The sequence below is a fragment of the Mauremys reevesii genome, linkage group 11 (assembly GCF_016161935.1).
Source record: "Mauremys reevesii isolate NIE-2019 linkage group 11, ASM1616193v1, whole genome shotgun sequence".
NCBI lineage: Eukaryota > Metazoa > Chordata > Testudines > Geoemydidae > Mauremys > Mauremys reevesii.
The window spans coordinates 32,374,954-32,397,945 of NC_052633.1; the positions used below are offsets into that span (position 1 = coordinate 32,374,954).

The 22,992-nt window shown below is 39.9% G+C and overlaps 1 protein-coding gene across 3 annotated transcripts in view; it reads left to right on the forward strand.

Moving 5' to 3' along the window:
• LOC120374419 (calcium/calmodulin-dependent 3',5'-cyclic nucleotide phosphodiesterase 1A-like) overlaps positions 1–22,992 on the forward strand; it is a 61,872-nt gene that overhangs the window by 31,131 nt on the left and 7,749 nt on the right. For all 3 annotated transcript variants that reach the window (XM_039494078.1, XM_039494076.1, XM_039494077.1), the window contains 5 exons: positions 2,525–2,626; positions 2,742–2,862; positions 8,561–8,642; positions 11,548–11,668; positions 13,733–13,920. In XM_039494078.1, the coding sequence (XP_039350012.1) occupies positions 2,525–2,626; positions 2,742–2,862; positions 8,561–8,642; positions 11,548–11,668; positions 13,733–13,920 (614 nt within the window). The remainder of the gene's footprint in view (positions 1–2,524; positions 2,627–2,741; positions 2,863–8,560; positions 8,643–11,547; positions 11,669–13,732; positions 13,921–22,992) is intronic.

Genomic DNA, 22,992 nt, shown 5'->3' on the forward strand with positions numbered 1-22,992 from the left:
GTAACAGGCTATAGACTGCTCCCGGTCCTACACTCCCACTAGCATTCACACAGGCAGGGACACACCCAGCTGCAGTTGCATGCAGGCTTTGGCCAGCCACTGCATGGACCAACAATAGAGAGGCTACAGCCAAGATAACCCCCACCTTCCCAGCCTAGGACCCCAGAACTGTACCATCCTGCCCTGGTCAAAACCCCAACCAGTACAAATTTATTACTCAGTTCTCCTCTCCCTCAATGTGGAGAGGAATATGCACAGTACACTTGTGTTAAACCAAGCTGAGATTTTCCCCGGACACTTCAGTTCAAAGGCACACTGGTTTAGATTAAAACAAAAGTTTATTAACTACAAAAAGACAGATTTTAAGTGATTATAAGTGATGGCAAACAAATCAAAGCAGATTACCTAGTAAATAAACAAAACTGCAAACTAAGACTAAAATACTAGAAAGATTGGATATGAATTAGCAATTTCTCATCCTGACTGGTGATACAAGCAGGCTTGCAGATTCTCAAGGCACAAGCTGCACTTGCTTTGCAACTTGGGATCCCCACCCCATTCCAAGTCCTTTTCTTTCGGAGCTTCTCCAGGTGTTGAGTTGTGGGGGAGTGAAGAACAACAGATGATATCACTCCCTGCCTATTGCGGGAACCCTTTGTTCCAAAAAACAGTTCCCAGCCCAGTTTGTGGAAAAATACAGGCACCCAAAATGGAGATCAGTGTCTTATAGTGTCATGTGGTCTGGTCTCATACCCTTGCATGCCCTGCCAAGTCATAGCAGCCATTATTTACAGTCTGTCTGGAGCAATCTCAGGAAGGTTCACCAGGTGGGAGATAAGCTTCTCCTAAGGCAGGGGTTCCCAAACTTGGTTTGTGGCTTGTTCAGGGTAAGCCCCTGGTGGACCGCAAGACACTTTGTTTACCTGAGCGTCCACAGATATGGCCGCTCCCAGCTCCCAGTGGCTGCAGTTTGCTATTCCCGGCCAATGGGATCTGCGGGAAGCAGTGGCCCCACCCACACCGCTTCCCACAGCTCCCATTGGCCGGGAACAGCAAACTGCAGCCACCGGGAGCTGCGAGCGGCCGTACCTGTGGATGGTCAGGTAAACAAAGCATCTTGCGGTGCGCCAGGGGCTTACCCTGAACAAGCCGCAAACCAAGTTTGGGAACCCCTGTCCTAAGGCCTCTTGTTTTTCCTAATGGCCCATTACTCTGAGTAGGCCCTTCCCACCAGCTGTCTAGGCAGAAAGCATTTTGCCTAATGAGTGTCACCCAGGTGTAACCACATTTGAAACTCAGATACACAGTCAATATTCATAACTTCAGATCCAAAAAGGATACATGCATACAAATAGGATAATCATATTCAGCAAATCATAATTTTCCACTGATTACATCATAATCATATCATAATTGTACCCCGATGATAAATATGGGGTGTAGTGTCACACCATCTCCTACATGTCTTTGATCTAATTGACACTGCTGTTTTTCAACAGTGAGTTCCCACTGAAAGGTCTGATACTGGGCCTTCATAAGCTGCATTATCAGCGGTTAGCAGTAGAGTCCAAAGTCTCAGTACTACGGAAGAAAGAATGTTAAGATCACAGAAGAATGCATAAGGTTGCATGCTTCATAAACACACATTTCAGGTTATGTATTCTCCCCTACATCCTCCTACCTACCTGCAGCTCCCTTTCACTCTAATGGGATATGTATACAGCATGTCAGTAAGAGTCAGTGAATGAGGAAGCACTTGTTACCAAATCAGCAATTGCTAGTCATGGGAGTTAATGATTTATACTATATATGCATATGTTTCTGTGTTTATTGAATAGAAGGTTGGCAGACAAACCTTTGTCTTTGAAAGAAATATGTACAAGCTGTAGATAAAATGTAGAGCTGTTCTAATTTATGCCAATTTGTAATGGTCCATAGTGTTAAGCTCATGGGGTATTTGACACAGGTGCTGTTCTGACCAAACTTGAAAAAGTGGAAAAGAATAAAGAGGAACTTTAAATAGCCTGAATTCCTAACATTTCAGACTAGACACTTCTTGGTCTCCTAAATGGCTCCTGAACCTTCTAGCTAATTATAGTGTTGTATCTGCTGGACACTAAGTTGGAAACTTATATCCTCCTGCTGTTGTAGTGGACCCAATGGTCTAATTGGTCCCCCCTCTTTCTGAATGTGATGATCCTAGTACTGGAGTGAAATAAGCAAAAGAGTTATAGCCAGGATTGCACTTAATTATAGTTTATGCACTAGAAAAGAGGAATCACAAACCAGCATGACTCTGAAATAATAATTGCAGAGCCGATTTTGTGAAGTATGCTGCTGCCACAGAATCCCCTTAGGGACTTAAGGTTCCAGTTGTTAATCATGTCTTGAAGTGCTTTTTTTAATTAAAAATGTGTTCATTTTTGTTTAGAAAGATATGAATTAACCAGTGCTTCTCAAGCAAATGTTCCGTAAACAGAATAAATGAATTGTAATTAGTAACTTTGCTTTTGATTGCTTTTAGGGAACTGCGTAGCCTGGTCATTGAGATGGTCTTGTCAACAGATATGTCAGGACATTTCCAGCAAATTAAAACAATGCGACATACTCTGCAGCAGACAGAGGGGTAGGTTATTTTCCATTCTGTTCTTTAGAAGTTTTAAATGAGTTCATGCACAAGAAAAGACTTTAAATAGTTGCTTTTGTTCTGAGATAATTGGAGCATGTCCTTGATTTGACAGGATAGACAAAGCCAAAGCCATGTCTTTGATTCTACATGCAGCAGACATAAGCCATCCAGCAAAATCTTGGGAACTGCACTACCGGTGGACAACGGCACTGATGGAAGAATTTTTTCGACAGGTGCCATTTTCAAAATCTGTTAACATAGTTAAAGTATTAGTTACACTGTTAGATATTTTATAATTCCACCTGCGAGAATACTGTCAGTTATAATTTAGTAGAATGATCAGAATCGTGCTTGCCTTACTCTCAGAAGTAGTCCCACTGTCTTCAGTACAACTACTCATGTGAGTAAGATGAATAGGATGTTGGTTAATATCAATTTCAGCTGATGGCAGGCTCCAAAGCATTAGCTTTTTTTCTTCTGTAACAGTATTATAATTTGTCAAGCTGATTTCATTCTTTAGACAGAGATCTGTGTACACTCTGAACTAAAAAGAGGCATTGGGTAGGAGGGAGTACCTGGATATGTGAAGGATGTGTATTCAGCAAAGAAGGCAGATGAATGTTGTATCCATATCATATTACATAAGTCTTCTCTTTTCCCCTTCTTGTGAGCTAGTGCTGTGCATATCCCACATAGGTATGATGGATTTTTCCTTTCATGCCCTATGTGGGCCTGATCTGGAGACCACTCAAGTCAATGGGAGTCTTTCTATTGATGATGTGGCCATAATTTTGGAATCAAACACAGTGACACAGCAACGTGGCAGTATTTTTTTGTGGTGGTGAAATAGTCGTACAAAAGACAAAAATGCACTTTTAAAAAAATGTGTGGTGGTGTGCTGTTGCCAGCTTCTGATTCAATAGCAACATGTGTTTATTTCACAGAGTGGAGAATTTTTTCTAGTAACAAACAATGAGTTTATCTTGAATCACTGAGCAAGTGCAATTAAGGCTAATTTTAAGTAAAGATGAAGGGATTTGATAATGTTTACTTTGTTTCCACCTTTCTAGTCACTCCAAACACTTGTTGCTTGCAAACACAGAGCAAATTCTACTGTCTAGCAATACCACTGAGCAAACATTGTGTAGTAAGGGGAAAGCAAACATTTCAAGTGGTGAAATGAAAAAAACAGGGCAAGAATTGTCTAGGATCCTAGGACATCATGTCAAACACTGGGTTTGTCTTGATAAAAAGACCACCTGTGATCACTTTACCAATTAACTATGAGTGAGTGATTTTTGCTTTCTGTTGTGTTCAGGATTTGGAAATTGCTTGAAATAAGAGAAAAATATATTCTAACCTCCTTTTTATTTATTTTGAGCATCATTTTGATATGGGCCATTAAAATGGTAACAAAAGACGCAGTAGTGGAATGGGAGAAATAGGTAATTTAATAGTAGGGACACTTTAGAGAAATGCATTTTGCTGTCTCCCGTGTTTTCCTAATGCTCAATTTTAGTCTATGCAACTAGGCTATGCCTTCAGTATTAAAGCATTATTGGAGAAATAGCACTTGGTAGAATATTCTAGGCACTTCTTAGGAAGAGATTAACATTGAAATTAATTTGCTTTTAAATGGGCAGCTTTTGGTGGGGTGGGCATAAGATGATCACCAAAGAGGTAAGAGGCATTTCCCCACTGTTCTGTACAGCATTTGAACAGTTCATTTTAGAGCACCATAATTATTTTAAATTAAAATATAGCCTTACAAAAGGAAAAGAAAGTTGAGCCTATAGATACTTCAGTGTCTTCCTGAGTCAGCAAAGTAACTAAAGCAACTATTTCCCTCTATTTGGGATATAGCGCGCATCCCTATGAGTCTGGGCCCTGGACAAAGCTTTAAAACAACGATTAAATTAAAATTGGACCTAGTGGCCCAGAGAGAAGCAGCAATGTTGTCACAAAAAGAGCCATAAAAAAAGCTGATCGAAACCTAATTTAGATAATATCATAGCACCTTCAGTGATTACATCTTTGACAAAGCACATAAGGAAAGATAGATATTGGCTTCCTGGCCCATCTAATTGTCCTTTTGCTATGTTGTATTTTGTGGCTTTCAAACAGGAGTAGTCATACATTAACCTGGAAGGGGTCAGGGCAATGAATGAGTCAGTAATTTACACCATCTGCTCTCGAGAGTTCTCACTCAGTTCCTAAAGATGCTTACTACTGATTTTGAACAGTAAACTTCAGGACCTAATTGATTCTTTGATTTGCCTTTGGAGAAAGTGGAGAACTGGTGCCTTAATCTAAATAATGAATAAACCCAGTTCTGTGGAAATGTTGAGCAGCAGCAGATCATTAATTAAGTTCAACATCTGGACTTGAAGTCGGGAGTTACCAGTTGGTGCCTCTTACTGTAAATAGAAATGATGGTGCTATAGGGTGGAGGAAAAGGGGAGAACCCTTAACCCAGATGAATATTATCAGAAGAGGTCAGAAATGAACAACTGTAGAAGCATTTTAGACATAGGGAGGCAGGATACATAGACTCCATGGAACAGTGAGGCAATATGTTCAGGCCAGGGCTGTCACATTAACAATATTTAGTTCTGTTCTGCCTTGGTCGTTGAGTGGACAGGATTGGTTAATGCTTTAGTTACTACTTTATCCTTTCACTATTTTTTGTCACTGAAATACACGTATGCATTTCATAATTATAAAAATATGAAACTCTCTCATAGCACCTTCATTTCAAATGTACACAACAGAAACTGGGATAATATGCACTCAGTTGAGACAGGATATAAGCTGCACATATCTCTAATATGAACAGTTCTGGTTAATGTTAGTGAGAGATGAATCTCCAAAGCTTCTAAAATATGTTGTAGACAAGCACAGTCAAGGGAGGAGTGTCTAGTCTTGTAGTCTGTATCCAGCCAAAACTCCCACCCATTGACTTCAGTCAGGGCTGCCCAGAGGACTCAGAGATCCTGGGGCAAAGCAATTTTGAGGGCCCCATCCATAAAAAAAGTTGCAATACTATAGAAAACTATATTCTTGTGGGGGCCCCACTTGCCCCTCCCCCCCTTTCAGCAGCCCTGACTTCAGTGCCTGTATAAGAATTGCAGGATCGGGTTATAACATTTAGCTGAACTCAGAGCCCATGCAAAGTAGAAAATGTGCTGGAATTTCATTTCCTTTTTCCATCCAGAGGGCTGGTCCACACTAAGAAGCGGGGTCGAACTAGGGTACGCAAATTCAGCTACGTGAATAGCGTAGCTGAATTCGAAGTACCCTAGTTCAAACTACTCACCCGTCCAGACGCCGCGGAATCGAAGTCCACGGCTCCAAGGTCGACTCCGCCACCGCCGTTTGCAGTGGTGGAGTACCGGAGTCGACCGCGGCGCTTCCGGAGTTCGAACTATTGCGTCCAGATTAGACGCGATAGTTCGAACTCTGAGAAGTCGAACTCACCGCGTCGACCCGGCTGGTAAGTGTAGACTAGCCCAGATTGGGAATTAGATGATAATAGCTATTTCACACTAGTTTGGTTTGTCTGTTTCTGGTCTCAGCCAAAGCCAGAAAGTGCAAAGCCATAAAAAATAAAAGTAATAAAATAAAACTTAAACTTACAATTTCTGAACAAGATTCAGTTTGAGTTTCACATGAAGGCTTAATACTTTGTTTAACTCAAACTGGTTTGATAAATGAAATGGATGTAATAAAAGCAGTACTTGAAATATAATATGAAGAGCTTGAGCTCTGACATCCAGCTTGATGTCTGTTAACCAACCTGTCTTATAAAATATGTGATGATAATGATGATGATACCTTAGGACTGACAAGGAATTGGAAACTTATTTATTGTATGTTTGTTGCATTCTGTACTACATTAGTCAGTCAAAAAGATTAAATTCCAAATAGTAAAACACTGTTCATGTTAGAAGACCCAAGTATGATAAAGACATTTCAAGACTTGGGAACTTAAATTTAAAAAAAATGTAATTTACCTGCTTACACTGCAACGCAGACAAAAGCAGCAGAAACTAAGAGTTTCTGAGAACATAGAAGTTTTTAATATGCAGTTTTAAAAGTGGGCACAGATGGAAAATGGACATTATCTCAGAAAACTTTATTCAACTGGCACTAAGATTTAAAATACGTATCCGTAATAATTTCAAGGGCAAAGCCTTAGAACATTATCATAAAAAAAATTGTTTTCACTTAAAAAAACCAAACAAACAGAAACCACACCCACCCATCTCAAATGCATAATGATAAAGAAACATACAGCTGAGGTCCCTCAAACAACCACCCAGCCCTGACAGCATTCTGCTCTAGGTTTGAGTTTATTTAAAGACAAACAAATAAAATTTCAACTTTCAAATAATAATTTTAAGTCGTTTAATTGATTTTCTTCAAACTTAGCTTGCTTAACTTTGATATCTCATGAGAATTAAAGATCATGTCAAATCTTAAGGCTGTGTCATGTACTGCAATTTACAATATAGAAATTGTTTAAGAAATTACAGTTTTTATTATATATTGTATGAAATGTCAAAAATACATAATGCAGGAAAGAAGTAATTAAGGCATAAGCTCAAGGGAGTTAAGTTTTTAGATTTTTAGTTCTGTGATTTTTACTCTTGCGTGGAATTTCCTGAGTTTTGAGTTCTCAAATATAATGTTACTTTATCCCTGTCAAAAAAACCAATGTTAATGTAAGTAATAACATGCTCCTGGTGTTAGATAATTAGGCCACAATTCCAATGAGGAGTTCTGGAGGCATCTTAAGCCATGAAAGCAAAGCCAGGTTGATTAGCTCAATTTTTTTTTTTTAGTAAAACCTTTAGTGCAGTAGAAGCCCATTGAACCAAATCCTCAGCTAGTTGAAATCAGTGAAGCGCCTTCATTTATATTCATGTGGTTCACTTCTGGGGACCATTAGCTCCTTTTGGTAATACTACCTGCTCCTGCTCTCTTCTGTTCCCTATAGTCAAATTATGGGTACCTTCTATGTGGGCAGGGTGAGGGAAGGGGTCCTGGGCACTCTGCCCATTTCAGGCATAAAACACGTCAGCTATAATTTGGTCCTCTGTCTCTTTTCTTTCTGTCTGGGCCCATTCTATATGTATGGCCACCGATAGATTTTTTTTTTTAATATTTTCTCTCTGCTCTCTTCTTCCAGCTCTAGATATCTATCCACAGCTTCACTTAGGTTATGGCATTCAATTGGACTTTAAGGGAAGAAGTGGTGAAACCCTCCATTTCTATCTGAAGCTCATTCTTCTATCTCTGAGGCTGTTTTTAAGCAGTTGTATTGAAATTATTTTTCTATGCTTTTCTTACATCCGTTCCTTCTTATCTGAATGATAAGAATATCAAAGGTGTATATTTTAAATGCACTTGCAAATGGACTTAATGCTACAATTACAAATGTATCAGTGAATTTCCAGGCAAATGTGGAGCCCCCAGCATTCTAAAATGCAGTTATATAACTGGGAAAATATCAGCATGGTCAGCTTCCCCTTCTCTCCCGGACTGTCTCTTCAACAGAAGTTAAGTTGAATGATGTCTGGGTGCTCCAAGTCCAAGCTGTGAGGCTGCAGAAGGTCTCCTTATAAAACATGCTTTTTATTTTCCTTCCCTGACAAATACTAAATCACAGTGGCAGATGCTTTAGTCTTGACGAGATCTTTGCTTTCAGCATATTCTTTTCAATGCAAATTGTTAAAATTAAGTTATAATGTTGACTTTTCCTTTTCTTCTCTCTTTTTCATTTAAAAAGCAATATTAGATTTATTTTACCCACAGCTTGTTTTAATTTAGGAAAAGAAGTAAATTGTAGAAGTAATTGGTCAGAGAGCAGTGTTCAGGCTTTCTCCATTGTATATGTATTCTTATAATATGAAACATTGCTTTTTCCAGGGAGACAAGGAGGCTGCTTTAGGGCTACCATTTTCCCCACTCTGTGACCGCAAATCTACCATGGTGGCTCAGTCCCAAATAGGTAATGATCAGTGCTGTTTTCTTTTTCTCATAAATGTAGGAGCATGTAGTGTTGTCATCCTCCATTCGCACACTGCACACAATGTTTTCAAAAAGCTGTAGATACTACTATAAATGGCACATTTCTTCCTACACGTTTACTCACAGAAATCAGAGCATATTACACTAGTGAAGTGCTGTTGTCAAAAGGGACATTAAGCTCTTTCAGCATGGCATATGAAGCAAATGGGACAGTATGTTTGGTGATTAGATCAGGGTACTGGAAATCTGCACTCTTGGGGTCCAGATATTACTATAGACATTTTGGAATTTGGTAAAGCAAAGAATGGAGAAGTTGTCACCTACTCAAAGCCACCAATGTCTTATTGCAGTGCAGACATACCCTGTGGCTGGCCTGGGTCAGCTGACTTGGGCTCGCAGGGCTATAAAATTGCAGTGTAGATATTCAGGCTCAGGCCAGGTTCTGAGACCATCCCTTTTGCAGCATAGATATACCCATAGAGTCAAGCTGGCTGGATACAAGTAACTCACTGTTTTCAAAAGGCCCTTCAAACAAGCTCCTGGTATCTATCTCCAGCACTGCTGGTGGCTCACTGTGTGACCCTAGGCAAGTGATTTCCTATCTCACTTAATCCAACTGTAAAATGGGTATATTATTATTTATGTTCCCCCATTCAATGACTTTTAAAGTCTTATTGTTTCAGCCCTTTTAAATTGTTCAACTGAAAAGTCATGTAAAGGACCTAGCCCATATTATGAACCAATAAGAATCAGAATTTATTTTTAAATTTTACATAGAGAAGCATGACAAACCTATTAAACATTCTTTTCTCTTCTTAGAAAGAGCCAGACTAGGTTTCCCCACCCCCAAACACCAGTTTCTAAGGCAGTGTGGTATTGTGGATTAATAACTGGAAGTTAATAAAACTCCTGACTTCTAATACCAACTCTGCTACTGATTGGGCCCCTGATCCTGAAGACATTTATATATGAACGTGAGTGGCCCCAGTGAATTCAATTGGACCACTCAAGTACAGTAACTCATCACTTAACGTCCTCCCAGTTAATGTTTTTTTCATTATTAGGTCGCTGACCTATCTGAGAACATACTCCTTTAAAGTCCTGCAATGTTCCCTTATAACGTTGTTTGATTCCCCGCACCCCCTCCTGCCGGGGAGCGGGGTCGAGATCCCCGGGATTGCCCACTCCGCCCACCCAGCATTCCAGCCGGGGAGCAGGCAAGCCCTGGCGCCCCAACACCATTCCCCGGCTGGAACGTGTGGTGGGCGGAGCGGGGCAAGCCCCCACACCCCAACCCTGCTACCCCCCTGCCTCAACCAAGCTTTACAATCATCACTGGTGAGTGCAATATTAAATTGTTTGCTTAAAATTATTTAAAACTTATACAGTGTATGTATATAATGTCTTTTGTCTGGGGCAAGAGATTTCCCTGGAACCTAAGCTCCCCTATTTACATTAATTCTTGTGGGGAAATTGGAGTTGCTTAACATTGTTTTGCTTAAAGTTGCATTTTTTAATAACATAATTAGGATGTTAACTGAGGAGTTACTGTAGGTGTTTGCCTAGTTAGGACCTATTGTGATTAGATAATAATCATTTGTATTTCAGTACCACTTAAGGGCCCCAATGAAAGATCATGATCTCATTGTATAAACACCTAAAGAAAAGATAGTATCTTCCCTGAGGAGCTTACATTAAAAGTAAAGAGCCTTAATGTGTAGCCTTGGGATAGCAAATTAGGGCCTAATTTTTTCAAAGGTGAAATGCAGGCCCTTGCCTTCCCCCATCATCTGTAAAGTAGGGATGCAAATAATTACTTTAAAGTTTTATGGGGCCAATAACAGGTATGAACTCTAAAAGTTTGCTGAGGAAAGCATGCCTTGAAAAGTGCCTTTCACAGATGTCAACACATCCCCCTCAAATAATCCTGGGACTGGGAGATCCTATATGTTAAGATGTCATATCCTTGAACTGAACAGTATCCTCCAGTATTATCTTGTAATGTAATACGTCTCCCATTCCATTTCCAGCCAGACTCAAGTGGCAACGTACTTGAGCTTATACCTGTTGCTCACCTTTGTGCTGAGTTAGAGTGTGAAGAGAGCCTGAAATCCGTAGCAAATCTCATGTTCTACCTACATTTTGTTTGCTAAGTGCTCAGAAGAGGATAATGCCTATTCTCTCTAGCTATGTCATTCTCTTGATGAGCACTTTAAAATGTACAATACATTGTTCAGTGCTGACATCTTAGAGCTGTGGGATGAATGCTGTCTCCCAGGGATATTACTTGTTCTCTTCACTGATTTGACAGAATACTCCTACACACTGTGAAATAACACTTTACTTCCAGAATAATAAACAGCAATTTGGAATATTGACTCATTGGCATGAGGCTCTGAATGGTAACATTGGTAGACTGACTTCTTGCCCACTGGCTCTGTCATGGCTTGCCTTTTATTCAGTAATTAATCGCAGTCGCCAATGAAAAGCTTATTGTGAAATGTGCAGGGTTCAGTGGAGACAGGAGTGGAAAAACTGTAAATATTAGCATTTAGTTACTTCCGTACCTCTCCAGGTGTTTTTTTGTTTTCCTCAGCAGAATAACAACTATGGAAATTACACTGAGAGAGAAAAAAAGATCTCAAGTATATTGAATCTGGATTGCATTTGTATTCAGAATATTATCCTGATATTAAAACCTCGAAGTCCAATTTTTTCCGACTTGATCAGACATTATGGATATCGTTGGGTGACATTTCTCTTTAGTGTTTTGCTAATCTGGTTTCTGAAGTTGGAGCCAGTCTGTGAATAAAGACAGAGACTAGTCATTGGCTTTGAGACCCAGAAAAATGTACAACCTGAATTCATCTCGTTCTGCTTTTCAGGTTTCATTGATTTCATAGTAGAGCCCACGTTTTCTCTTCTAACGGACTCAATGGAGAAAATTATTATTCCTCTTATAGAGGAAGCTTCAAAGTCTGAAAGTTCTGCCTTTGGAGCACCCAGGTTTGAACATTTTCTCCTTTTACTTTGTGATTCTTTGTAACTAAGCATTAGCAACAGCAGCATAACTATTTTCTAATCTGTTCATATTTGCAGAAGTCTGATGTGAATAGTTATACTGTGTTACCACCTAGTGGCAATGTCTTGTAATTGCAGCTGTCTACTATGTTCCTGTACTGGACAAGGAAACTATGTGCATAGAAGGGTAAAAAACACAATAAAGAACAAAGTACCCACCTCTAAGGACTTGAAGTTGAATTTTCTTCTGGACATACAAAAAGAAAATGTTTACTGGTTCTTTTCCATCATAAAAAATACTGGGCCATTTCTTCTTAAAGCAAAACCCAGGAAGTGTCTATTATCACATTTTCTTTTTAATGTGTGGATTTAACCCTTCACTGTAGTATACCACTATAAAAACACTGCAGTGCAATAATTCCTTAGTGTATTGGTTAGATTTGGTAGTGTCAGAATGATGTGGCTATAACTTTGCTTTTTTAGGTTTAACTTATTCTTTGTGCATTTCTGTTGTGGGCAGTGTTCCCAACCACTTTGGGCAACTGTGCTAGACTAAGACATCACTGGTGTCACATACTATTTAACTGCTCACTTTTACTCCAGTTGGAGTTCAGGCAGCTTCAACTCCCGATTTCACGTTAGTGTGCATAACTGAATGAGAGGTGAGCAGAGGCTTTCTACTGGGTCTTGCGCAGAGGTTCAACTTTAGGCACCTGATCCTGCAGGCCTTGTTTGTACAAAACTCCCACTGACTGCAAAGGGAGATTTTCTTAAATAAGGGATGCAGAAGTAGGCCCTATAGAAGGAATGGGGAGCCTAGAATATTATACACTGAAGTCTGTACCAGCAATGATGCATATATACCAGTAGCTGGAAACCACTAATGTATTGTAGCCCATAAACCTTCTGGGTGAGGTGTTCTGTCCCATCTAGTGGCACTGAGACCACTTAAAGAAAGATAAAATGAGTCTGTTCTTACAGCCTTAGCTAACAGCCAGTCAGCTTTTAGCTCATGCAGTAGAGGCTCATGCAACCAGAGGTCCCAGGTTCAATCCCACCCACCGACGACCGGGATCTGTCGGCATTACATAGGTAGTAAATTTTAAGTTGTTGACTGGAAAAAAAATTAGAAATACACCATATCCTTTCCATTTAACACCTCTGGGGCACAGGGAAGTTCTAATTTGCAGTTCCTTACACCGTACGTATACTTTCAATGAAATATTACTTGTAACTGTACTTTTTCTTTGCTGGGAAAATTGGAGCCCATTTATGTGCTTACAAGCATTTACTCTTTTGTGCTAAATCTTTGAGATCATATTAGGCAAGCAGTATTATGTGGAAAACAAAAACTGGTATGTCATGACTTGGGGCATGGACACAAAATAGCCCCCACCCTTTGGTGTTAAGAGAATTAATTTTGAATGTATCAGTTTCTCACATGTACACACACACTCTCTCTGACCTGATGCACTAACTGTTGCTTGGTGGATAATGCCAAATTTTGTTGTTAATATTTCAACACATTTCTTAACACTTAGTCCTGCTTTACTTGTGTGTTTTGAAGCAGTGGGGTTGAAGGTAATTGAACCAAATCCTGCCTTTAGATAACATGCACAGAGCTCCTGTGGTGTGTTCGCAGTTGGAGCCAACCACATGCATCTGAAAGCAGAATTTGCTCTGTCATGTATTGCTTTTCCGGCATGGATCAGCAGCAGATATCTCTCCAGAACAGCCCCACTCATTTCAAAGAGTTGAAGAGAAAGGTGCTACCAAACTTGGTATGTTAAAATTCTTCCAAGTACTTAACCAGGAGGTTGGAGCACTGCCCCATTTTCATAATAATTTCCTAAAAATGTGGCATTAAGAATTGTTCACAGGAAACAATTCACTTCATAAGGAAATGTGTCTTATACTTTCCTTGACTAAGGCCAGTTTTCTAGTTAGTGATTTACATAGAGATCCTAAGGAATTAACGTGAATGAGCTATTTTTATGTAATGGAGACCCTCAACTCTTTTCATAATGTAGTGTTTTCTTATTTCTCTAGCCAGCATAGCTTGGGAGGAGTAAGCAATGCTGATGTACAAAGAAGACCCAGTGTTAAAAGTACTACAAGTGATGGAGGGACTTCCACAGACAATTCTTTAGCAACAGTAGACCTATCAAGCTTTAAGGACAACTTGGTGCAGATCATTCAAGAAAACAAAGAAAGATGGAAAGAGTTAGCTGTGCAAGGTATGATAAACCCATGGGGAATATCCTCTAAGTTATTCCCGAAACCCTCCTCTACCTACAGCACATGTTCATTTTATCCTTCAAACCCCCTCTTGATCTATAAAAATGCATCTAGTTGTCTTACGTGCATATTTCTTATTTATAATGTTTGCAGTGGTGGCTTCACTATTCAGCTTATTACATATGTTTGCAATTCTTTATGTGCAATACTAATCCTGTTTATGTTTTGTCCTGTGAAACACAAATAGATTTGTGTGAGTGGGGGAGGAGAAGAAATGCCAGACACTCCATAGTAAAGCACTGTGCTTCTCAACAGCCACTTCTTCAGAAGGTGCCGTTTAGAAAAGGGCTGGGCGGGGAGGGGAAGGGATTATGCAATGCCCTACATTCAATTATAACGTTCAGACTGCTGTCCACTTTGAATACATACTGTATTAGCCAAAATCACAGGGTTCAAAGTATTCTATGCCTGCCATGGCAAGATTAAATATGAATTGGGAAGACTCTTATAAGCTGCAGTATAGGAAATGTGCTGCGTACCTTGGTACTCCATTGACCAAATTTTTTTATTGCAAATTGTTACAACAATGTGGTTATATTTAACAGGGCCAAAATGTTAATGGAAGCTTTGTGCTCAAAGTAATGGAGGATTAGGCTATAAATCTTAAGAAACGTAGACGTTAAGATGCAGGATTAAAAGTGGCTTTATTTGTTGTGGGAAGCAAAATGTAGTATTTCGGTCTACTTGGGATACACTCTAAAAATCATTTAAGTGGATCTATGGATCTAAACATCTGGGCAGTCACAGAATGCACCAGACCCCAACAAGGTTGAAAAATGACCCTTTAGCTATCTGCTGAAAGTGTAAAAAAAATAAGTCACTCAGTTATAGGGTTAGCCAATGGTTCTTCAGTTTTGTTTAGTTGTCTTCTCCGGAATAAATGCTGTTTTGACAGATGAGCTCAAGGTGGAATTTGAATCAGACATAATGTATTTGGGCTATAGTACCTTCCTAGGACAGCTTGTCGCTACAATAAGCTATGCTCCTTAGAGCCACTCTGCTGCAAGGTTATTCTGATCATAGAAAAAAAAAAGCCTCTTCATTATAAATCACTGGAGTAACAGTTCATTAAAAATAGCTAGATATGCAGATGTCATCTGTAAAAGGCTAAACAGATTTATGAATAGATTTGGCTTCTTTCAGTTGAACTGTATGCAGAATCCTCATTATGTTGTGTTTGGGGTCAGTGTTCACTACTCAGTTTCATGCTGAGGTGGTTATGGCTGTTGTCTGTTTGATAATCTGATATTTAATATATAGCATGGTCTCCCCAGTTGATAAGGTGTTGTGCCCTGTTTTGTGTAATCTTTCGTTCTGTCTGAAGGTTGGAAGTTTGGTTTTTTGCTTACCGGGTACTTGTTTTGCTAAGCATATTTGGAATTAGATTGCATTATAGAGCTATTAAATCAGTTATTATGTTTGAGTGTTGCAGTCATTATCTTTTAAAAAATAAAATTAAAGAATATTACAAACTATGAATGAATGAGTCATACTCAGTAAACATGTATATGGGCTTAGATTTAACATATTTTGGAGTACACCTATTACTATTTCTGGCTGGGATTCCTCTGTGCAAAGTGACAGCGCAAGGCCTTTTTAAGGCCTGAACCATTTAAGTAGTTTAAATGGGAATTTAATGGTCTATGTATCTTATACTGGCCTTCCGCACAGGGGTATAGAATTGTAGCAGATAAATATTAAAGGTGCCCTATATAGGAAGAATGTCTTATTGGAACAGTATTTGTGCCGCAATACTGAAGTCATAAAAGCCCTTAGTATTTGTAACCAAGCCTCTGAACACTCTTTTTGTGGCTTCTACCTCTGCTTTGAACAATTACATGCTTACATTTCACTACTTCTTCGGATAGGCTGAAATCGAAACCTCTCAGCTGAACACCATCTGTGCTATCATGCACTTTAATCCTTCTGAACACAAATTGACAGTTTAGCATGCATGATCCTTAAGCCAAGCTTACAGGGAATTTAAGTAAACTGAAATGGCTCATGATATTTACTAACTACTACTATTAATAAACAACCTGCAAATGTCATCTCAATAGAGTGCTTAGTCTATTGAAAAGTGTACTGGGGATTCACTGTAACATTTGTAGGAAACATGGGTCCGCTGAGTCTCATGTTGTGTATTGGTAGGCACAAAATGGATACATGCTAGATGGTTGAACATCATATACTTGATGCCATTATGAGGATTGGTAGCTGTTGTGACAGGCTATAGTATCCATCTGCATGTTGGAAAGGGCAAGAGGGTATCTGGGTTAGATAACCTTGGGGTTCTATACAGAGAGAGGCAAGGGTTACCCAGCAGAACTGCAAAACAGCTAGAACCTGAATCTCCCAGGATGCCAGCCTGGAGCCATATAAAAAGGAAGTGCAAGCTAGCAGCAAGGGGAATGGGAAATGAGCATGTAATGGCTTTATTGGAGAGGTTATTAACACTCACAGAGGCAGTGCTAATATCTTCAGCATAAATCTCGGGGGATTTTTTTGGCGCTATTTTGCTTGCAGCCAGTTTAAAGGCCCAATTTTCTTTCTCTTCAGAGGAGAGAAAAGGTGTTTAAAGACCATTGACCAGATTTTGCTTTATAGTCCAAACCCTTTGCACTGCTCAGGGTTATCTTCACAGCTGTAAGGGTTGGGGACTTAATGTTTTTAAAATGGAAGCTTAAATTCTGGTACACAAGTTAAAGTTTCTGCAAGGGGGGTTACCACTTATGGCTAGTTCTTCTCCTTGCATTTAGGTTTGGAAATCCTTTGCATCATTGGTGCATCCCTCTTGCTGCTCATTGCTCACTCCATGGTGATCTTTCTTCTGGTAACTTGGCCTTCTGGCCAGGTCACGGTTCAGTCCACCCTTTCTGGGGTTATGAAGTCCTACAGGACCACTGTCCAGATGCCTTCTCTGGACAATGTTCAGCCCCTCCTCGGGCTATTCCTGGACAATATCCCAGGATTTACTCTTCCCCGGACTTCCTCCTTGTTCCTGAAGGCTTCCCTGTAACTGTCCCTGCAACCCCATTCTGCTTTCAGCCTCCTGGTTTTGCAGTGCGTTCCCAACCGGGCTTCATTATCCGTTAGCCCTGGCCCTTCTTCTCTCCTGTGATGCCAGGTGACCTAAGTGACCTCTCAAACCCTCATTTATTTTACCTGGGATGGTGTGGGGTGCACACCCCATCATAGGCACCAAAGAAAAGAACCAAGCCAACTTACATGGTGCTCTCGGGCCTCCAAAACCAGACTCAAAAATCTTGCAAGAACTAGAATTTTACCTCAGCCTGAATTCACCTCGGCCTAGTTAGAGGTCTACCTGCATTCTTCAAACTTCTGCTGTTTGTGGTGTGATCTATGGCACTTTTAGATCTTACGCTGCTGCCTCTATCTCTGTTGCTTATTGTAAAGTTCTGAGGTTGCTCTGGGTTTACTACTGAAGTGGAGTCTTATCTATATATTAACTTTAGCATGTAGTGAGGAAGGAAATACTGGCGGTGTTCCATTGCTACTGTCCTTCTCAGTTGGATAATTTATTAGAAACTATAAAGAGCTGGATGTATTATTAAGAAGGCTATATCTATTATAATGGAAGATCTGTGCTAGCAGCCATTCCTGCTGTTAGCAGAGATCTTCATACATGCTTCCCAAGTTGACTGTGACAGTAGCACCTCTGCTTCTGAAAAGGGCCATCTGCACTCCTGCCTGTAGACTGCACACACAGGACACTGCTTTCCACACTGCCAACTCAGTTCCATGGGCTTGGGAGGAATGGCCTCTCTTAAAAATAACAACTAACAGGTCCAAATTAAATTAAAATTTAAAAAAGGAAGGAAACTAAAAATTCCTGAGTAAGAGTTGAACTCTTGCCCCCTACTAGGCTGATATATTATCTTGAAAGCTATAGCACTTGCTGGGATGCAACTCTGCCCAGGTTTTGGGGCTGATAGTGTCCGTTGGGTACCTGAGCTGGGCAGAACAGAGCAGGGGATCCAGGCCCAGCAGGTGGTGGTGTTGTCATGGGCATCTTGCATGAAGATCTATCAGTAGTCAGGGCTGCTTGCACTGCCCCATTGTGAAGAGAGAGTTACTAACTCTCTAGAATATTGATTCAGAGTAAATAGCTTGTGTGTAGAGTAAAGTGCTTTATCTTGCAAAGGACCCCTGTTGGTAAGGAAAGTGTTTACACACAACCTACGTAGACAGCTGTTCAAGAGCTTCCTTAACAGAAGGCCCACTAAATGAATTACTCAATTTTGCTAAAAAGGCCATGTCTAGTATAATTGATGGCATAGGAGCTCAGTGTGTGCTATAGCCTAAGGGTCTTCAACCTTTCACCACTGGAAGATTAGTGGAATGTTTCTGAGGCCTTTAAGGGGACGCAGTTAACAGTGGATTATCATAATGATCAAACATCTGGGATTCTAATGTGAAAGCCTTGATGTTTAATTAATATTCCAAACCCCCTAGTAACTATATAATCTGTCTTTTTTTCACTTCAGCACTCTTATAATAGAGACTATTCAATCTTGTGCATATTTCAACAGATAGCAGTGATGGCAGCTGATAATTGCAGTGACGATACTTGATAACAATTTGACTGTAAAGACACTCTGACAAGTTTTATAGGTTGCTCCATTAGAGTAAATAATCTCTAAATTGATTTTAGGGACTGGGAGTTATTGAACTATTGAGAAAGCAGGCTATAACACAAATGTTATGACAAAAGGTTAAAAATACTACATAAGATCACTCATATAGCATAGCTTTCCTCAGGACAAAGAAGTTGAAACACAAACAATTGTAAATTGACAGTGTTTGGTGGAATCAGTTATTTTCAACTGAATATACAGTTCCACAAAAATAATCATAGCTAGCACCTGCATAGCACTTTTCATCCATAAATGAAAAAGCACAACGGTGCTTAAGTATCATTATCTGCATTTGAGGGGAAAGATAGGTGAGGTGATATCTTTTATTGGACCAACTTCTGTTAGTGAAAGACAAGTTTGAGCTACACCGAGCTTGTCTCTTTCACCAATAAAAATTGATCCAATGAAAAGTATTACCTAACCCATCTTCTGTCTCTGGTATCCTGAGACCATCACTGCAAACAATTATCTGCATTTTGCAGATAGCAAACTGAGGCACAGTGAGGTTAAGCGACTTGCCTTCGGACACACAGTGAGTCAATGGAAGAGTCTGGAATAGATCTAGAGACTGCCAGTTCAGTGTCTTCTCTGCTGCAGCATGCAGCTGTTTCACACCTGAATGAACTGATCAGAGTAAGGGACGTGAGTGAGTCAGTACAGGGAACTTTGCGTAGCTGCTGGTCTTAGTTATTGTTCCTTTGCAGTGGAGGACGGAAGACTTCATTCTCCAAGGAATTCAGTCTGGCATCTTTTATGGACACTAAATTCACATGTTGGGCCATATTCCCTGATGGTGTAACTCCACTGAACTCTATCAGTCTACTCTAATTTCTTTTAAGAAACACTCCTCTGCCATGCATGCTACTGAATTGTTGGAGGTTTCAATTAATACTCCCCAGTGTGTACATCCAGTGAAGTAGTGCATTATTTCCTACAGCATTCTTGTACTTTAATTAAGAAAATGTATTCTATAAAACATGATTATATAGAAAACAGTAGCTAGAAGACATATTATTTTAAAAGAAGGACAATGTCATTGAAATGGAAGTATCAAGACGTGATAATTGTTCACAAAAGATGATGTATAGTAATTAGAACTGGTCAGAAACTGCTTTTCTCCCCTCACAGACAGTTGGCTTTTCAGCAAAAAAAAATAAAAAATGAAAACTGAAATATTTTGATTTTGAAATAATAGCATGCTGCCTCATGGGAGTTGTAACCTGGATGATCCGTGCTCCCATTATTCTCCATAGGGTACACAATGCATCATGGTCTTGGTCCTCTCTTGGTGAGGGAAAGTTGTGTGTCATGGGAGTTCCATGGCCATCCTGTATTGTGGGAGATAAAGTCTGGTTGAGAAGCTCTGAAGGAGTCCCCGGGGTGCAACCTGCACTGTGAGAAAGCTGAGCCCTCTGTCCCACCAACCTGGGCTGGTCCTCACACTGTGATGCTGATGTCAAGTTATATACCTCTGGCAGATACTGCACTTACAGAGCCATCCATGGGCAGGGACACACCCAACTGAGTTACATGAATGGTCTCCCAACCACTCATAACCAACAACAGAGACACTCCAGCCAATTCTCCCCAGTCTTTCACCTCAGAACTGTACTGTCTTGCACTGGTCAGAAGCCTGGGCAGTGTAAGTTCATTATCCAGTTCTCCACTTCCTCAATGTGGAGTGGACAAACACTAGCCTTTGTAAACTGAGCTGAGATTTCCCAAGCACTTCAGCCAAATGTACTGTTTTAGGTAAAATAGGTTTATTAACTATAGAAAGATGGATTTTAAGTTATTATAAGTAGCAAGCGTAGAGATCAAAGTTGGTTATTTAAGAAATAAAAATAAATGTGCAGCCTAAGTTCTACAAACTAAACACAATTTGAATCAAGCAGTGTCTTACCCTGACAGATGGTACAAGCAGGTTACAGACCTTCAATACACAGACCGGGACTACCTTCCAGTTCAAAGTCTTTGTCCTCCAGATGTTCCTCCAGGTGTTGAGTCAGGGGCTGGGCTGGAGAGTGATGATGAACTGTCTCTCTCTTATAATTTCTTCCAGCTTGCTGGAAAGATCTTTGATGTGATGCAGGGGACTGGACTAGATCAGAGGTTCTCAAAGCTGGTCCGCTGCTTGTTCAGGGAAAGCCCCTGGCAGGCTGGGCTGGTTCGTTTACCTGCCGCGTCCATAGGTTCGGCCGATTGCAGTTCCCACTGGCCATGGTTCGCCACTCCAGGCCAACGGGGGCAGTGGGAAGCGGCGGCCAGCACATGTCCATTGTCGTTCTGAGTGTTGTATACCATAATTTATAGATCATTGTTATTAAACTGGAAAAATATACCATTCCATATGCATAATTATTTGGCAACGGACAACTATTTCCCAGATATGCTCCTTATTAAATATTTCTTCTACTTTCTAAATTATTACGAGTTGCCTGGGCTTTTTAATCAACTGCCACTTTAAAACTCAACAGTAAAGCAAAAATAAAAGCAGAATTAAGCCCAGCTTTCTGTGTTGAATGCCTCTGTTAATCAAGCTGCTCCTCATGCATGGGACAAGCTCCCTGTAAACATCCACAAAACAAAGTCATTATTCTCCTCCAAAACCCTCCTCAAAACTCTCCTTTGACATGATGCCTACAGAAAACCTGACAACAGTTAGGTTGCTGGGGTGCTGAGACCACAGCCCGTCACATGGACCAATATGTCTTGTTGTTTCCTTGTGCTCATCCGGGGGTGTATTTGTGTCCACTTATTGTCTTTTGTCTATGCTCAGATCGTAAACGACTGGGACTGGCTTTTTGTTCTGTGTCTGTACAGCATCCCGTGCAATGGGAGTCTCTGCCTGGGCCGCTAGAGTAATAAATAATAATGATAACCAAACTTGGAGGTCATTCAATACACAAATAAGTGTTAACTAACCCTTAACAAATATTTTGTCTGTCTATGAAATCCTTGGAACTTCCTGGTTTACTGAAGGTATCCCAAAATAGATAATGCTATGCTGTGACATCGAAAGAACCATGGCTTACGCAGGTTGCAGTGGAATTTATGGCATTTGTGATGTCATGTACTGTGATTAAACTTGTTTCATAACCTGGAAGTCGGAAGCTATAAATAGCTATGAGATACTGACATTTATTGCTAGCATTGAAAGTGGCAGAAAGTCAGTCAGAATGACTTGCACTATGATATACTTTCAGGAAAATAAGCTTGTTAGGTTAAATTCCTCTGGAATTTACTTTGTCTTATGATTTATCCGTTGATTTTCATTTTAAGTTTGTATGAATATATAGCATATAGAATTACTGATTGGTCAGCCTACATAGAGAGCATATTATGTTATTGCTTGCAATGTCATTTCAGTGATTTCTGTTGGAAAGAATCGTTGTAGGTATTTTTCTCACCTTTCTTCATGTTTGACAGCAGTGCAAGTCAACACTATGCCAGTTTCCATCAGAATTGCTTTGATTCTGGGATAATAGGATTAGAATCTGTGGCAATGGAGGATGTTGCAATTTGTTAAAAAAATCAAATAATATTTTTAAGTATTTTGGCTGTGTATTTATTAAGATTGTTATGATAATAAATCACAATTTGGAAAAAAATCAATTTTTAAAACAATTTGGAAATGGGCCTTTTTTATATACCAGATAAATTACTTGTGGACAAACTAACTACATAGAAGTGATGTAACTGTTTCCAGGGATTCTTTTTCCTTATCAGAACCAGTTTGCATGGGTGTACAGGCCCTGCATTTTGAAGATGACTATGTTCAAACACAGCTATTGTACCTATGTCAAATCGTTTCACCAAACCATAGACAAGGTTTGGGTTTCAAGTGTTTGCATCCATTTGCAGAAATGTCACTGGAGTTTTTCTTGGAAATTTTACTAGGGACTGTCCTAGAAAATTCCATTGTTTTGTCCAATGTTCTTTAATTAATGTGGGCCAGATTATTAAAATATAGCATGGTCAATAATCTATCTATCTATCTATCTATCTATCTATCTATCTATCTATCTATCTATCTATCTATCTGCTCTTATCCATAACAAGTAAAACAGTTTGCAGGAAATATTCATTGACCATTGGCAGACATGAGGTTGTAGTTAATCAGTACTCATTCTTTAACACAGAACACAATTGAATGTGGAGCAGTGTCAGGTCTGTTCAAAGTTCAAGTTTCACAGACCTCCTAACCACCAGTTTCCATGGGGTTTGTGCAGACAATGGCAAGTTTTTGTGAGCCCAAAAGACAGAACTGAATGGAGAAGAGGAATATGAAGACCCTAGAGTGGAGTTGTAGGTTTCCTAAAAAAATGTTTTGCTTGGCCACGAGCTACATGT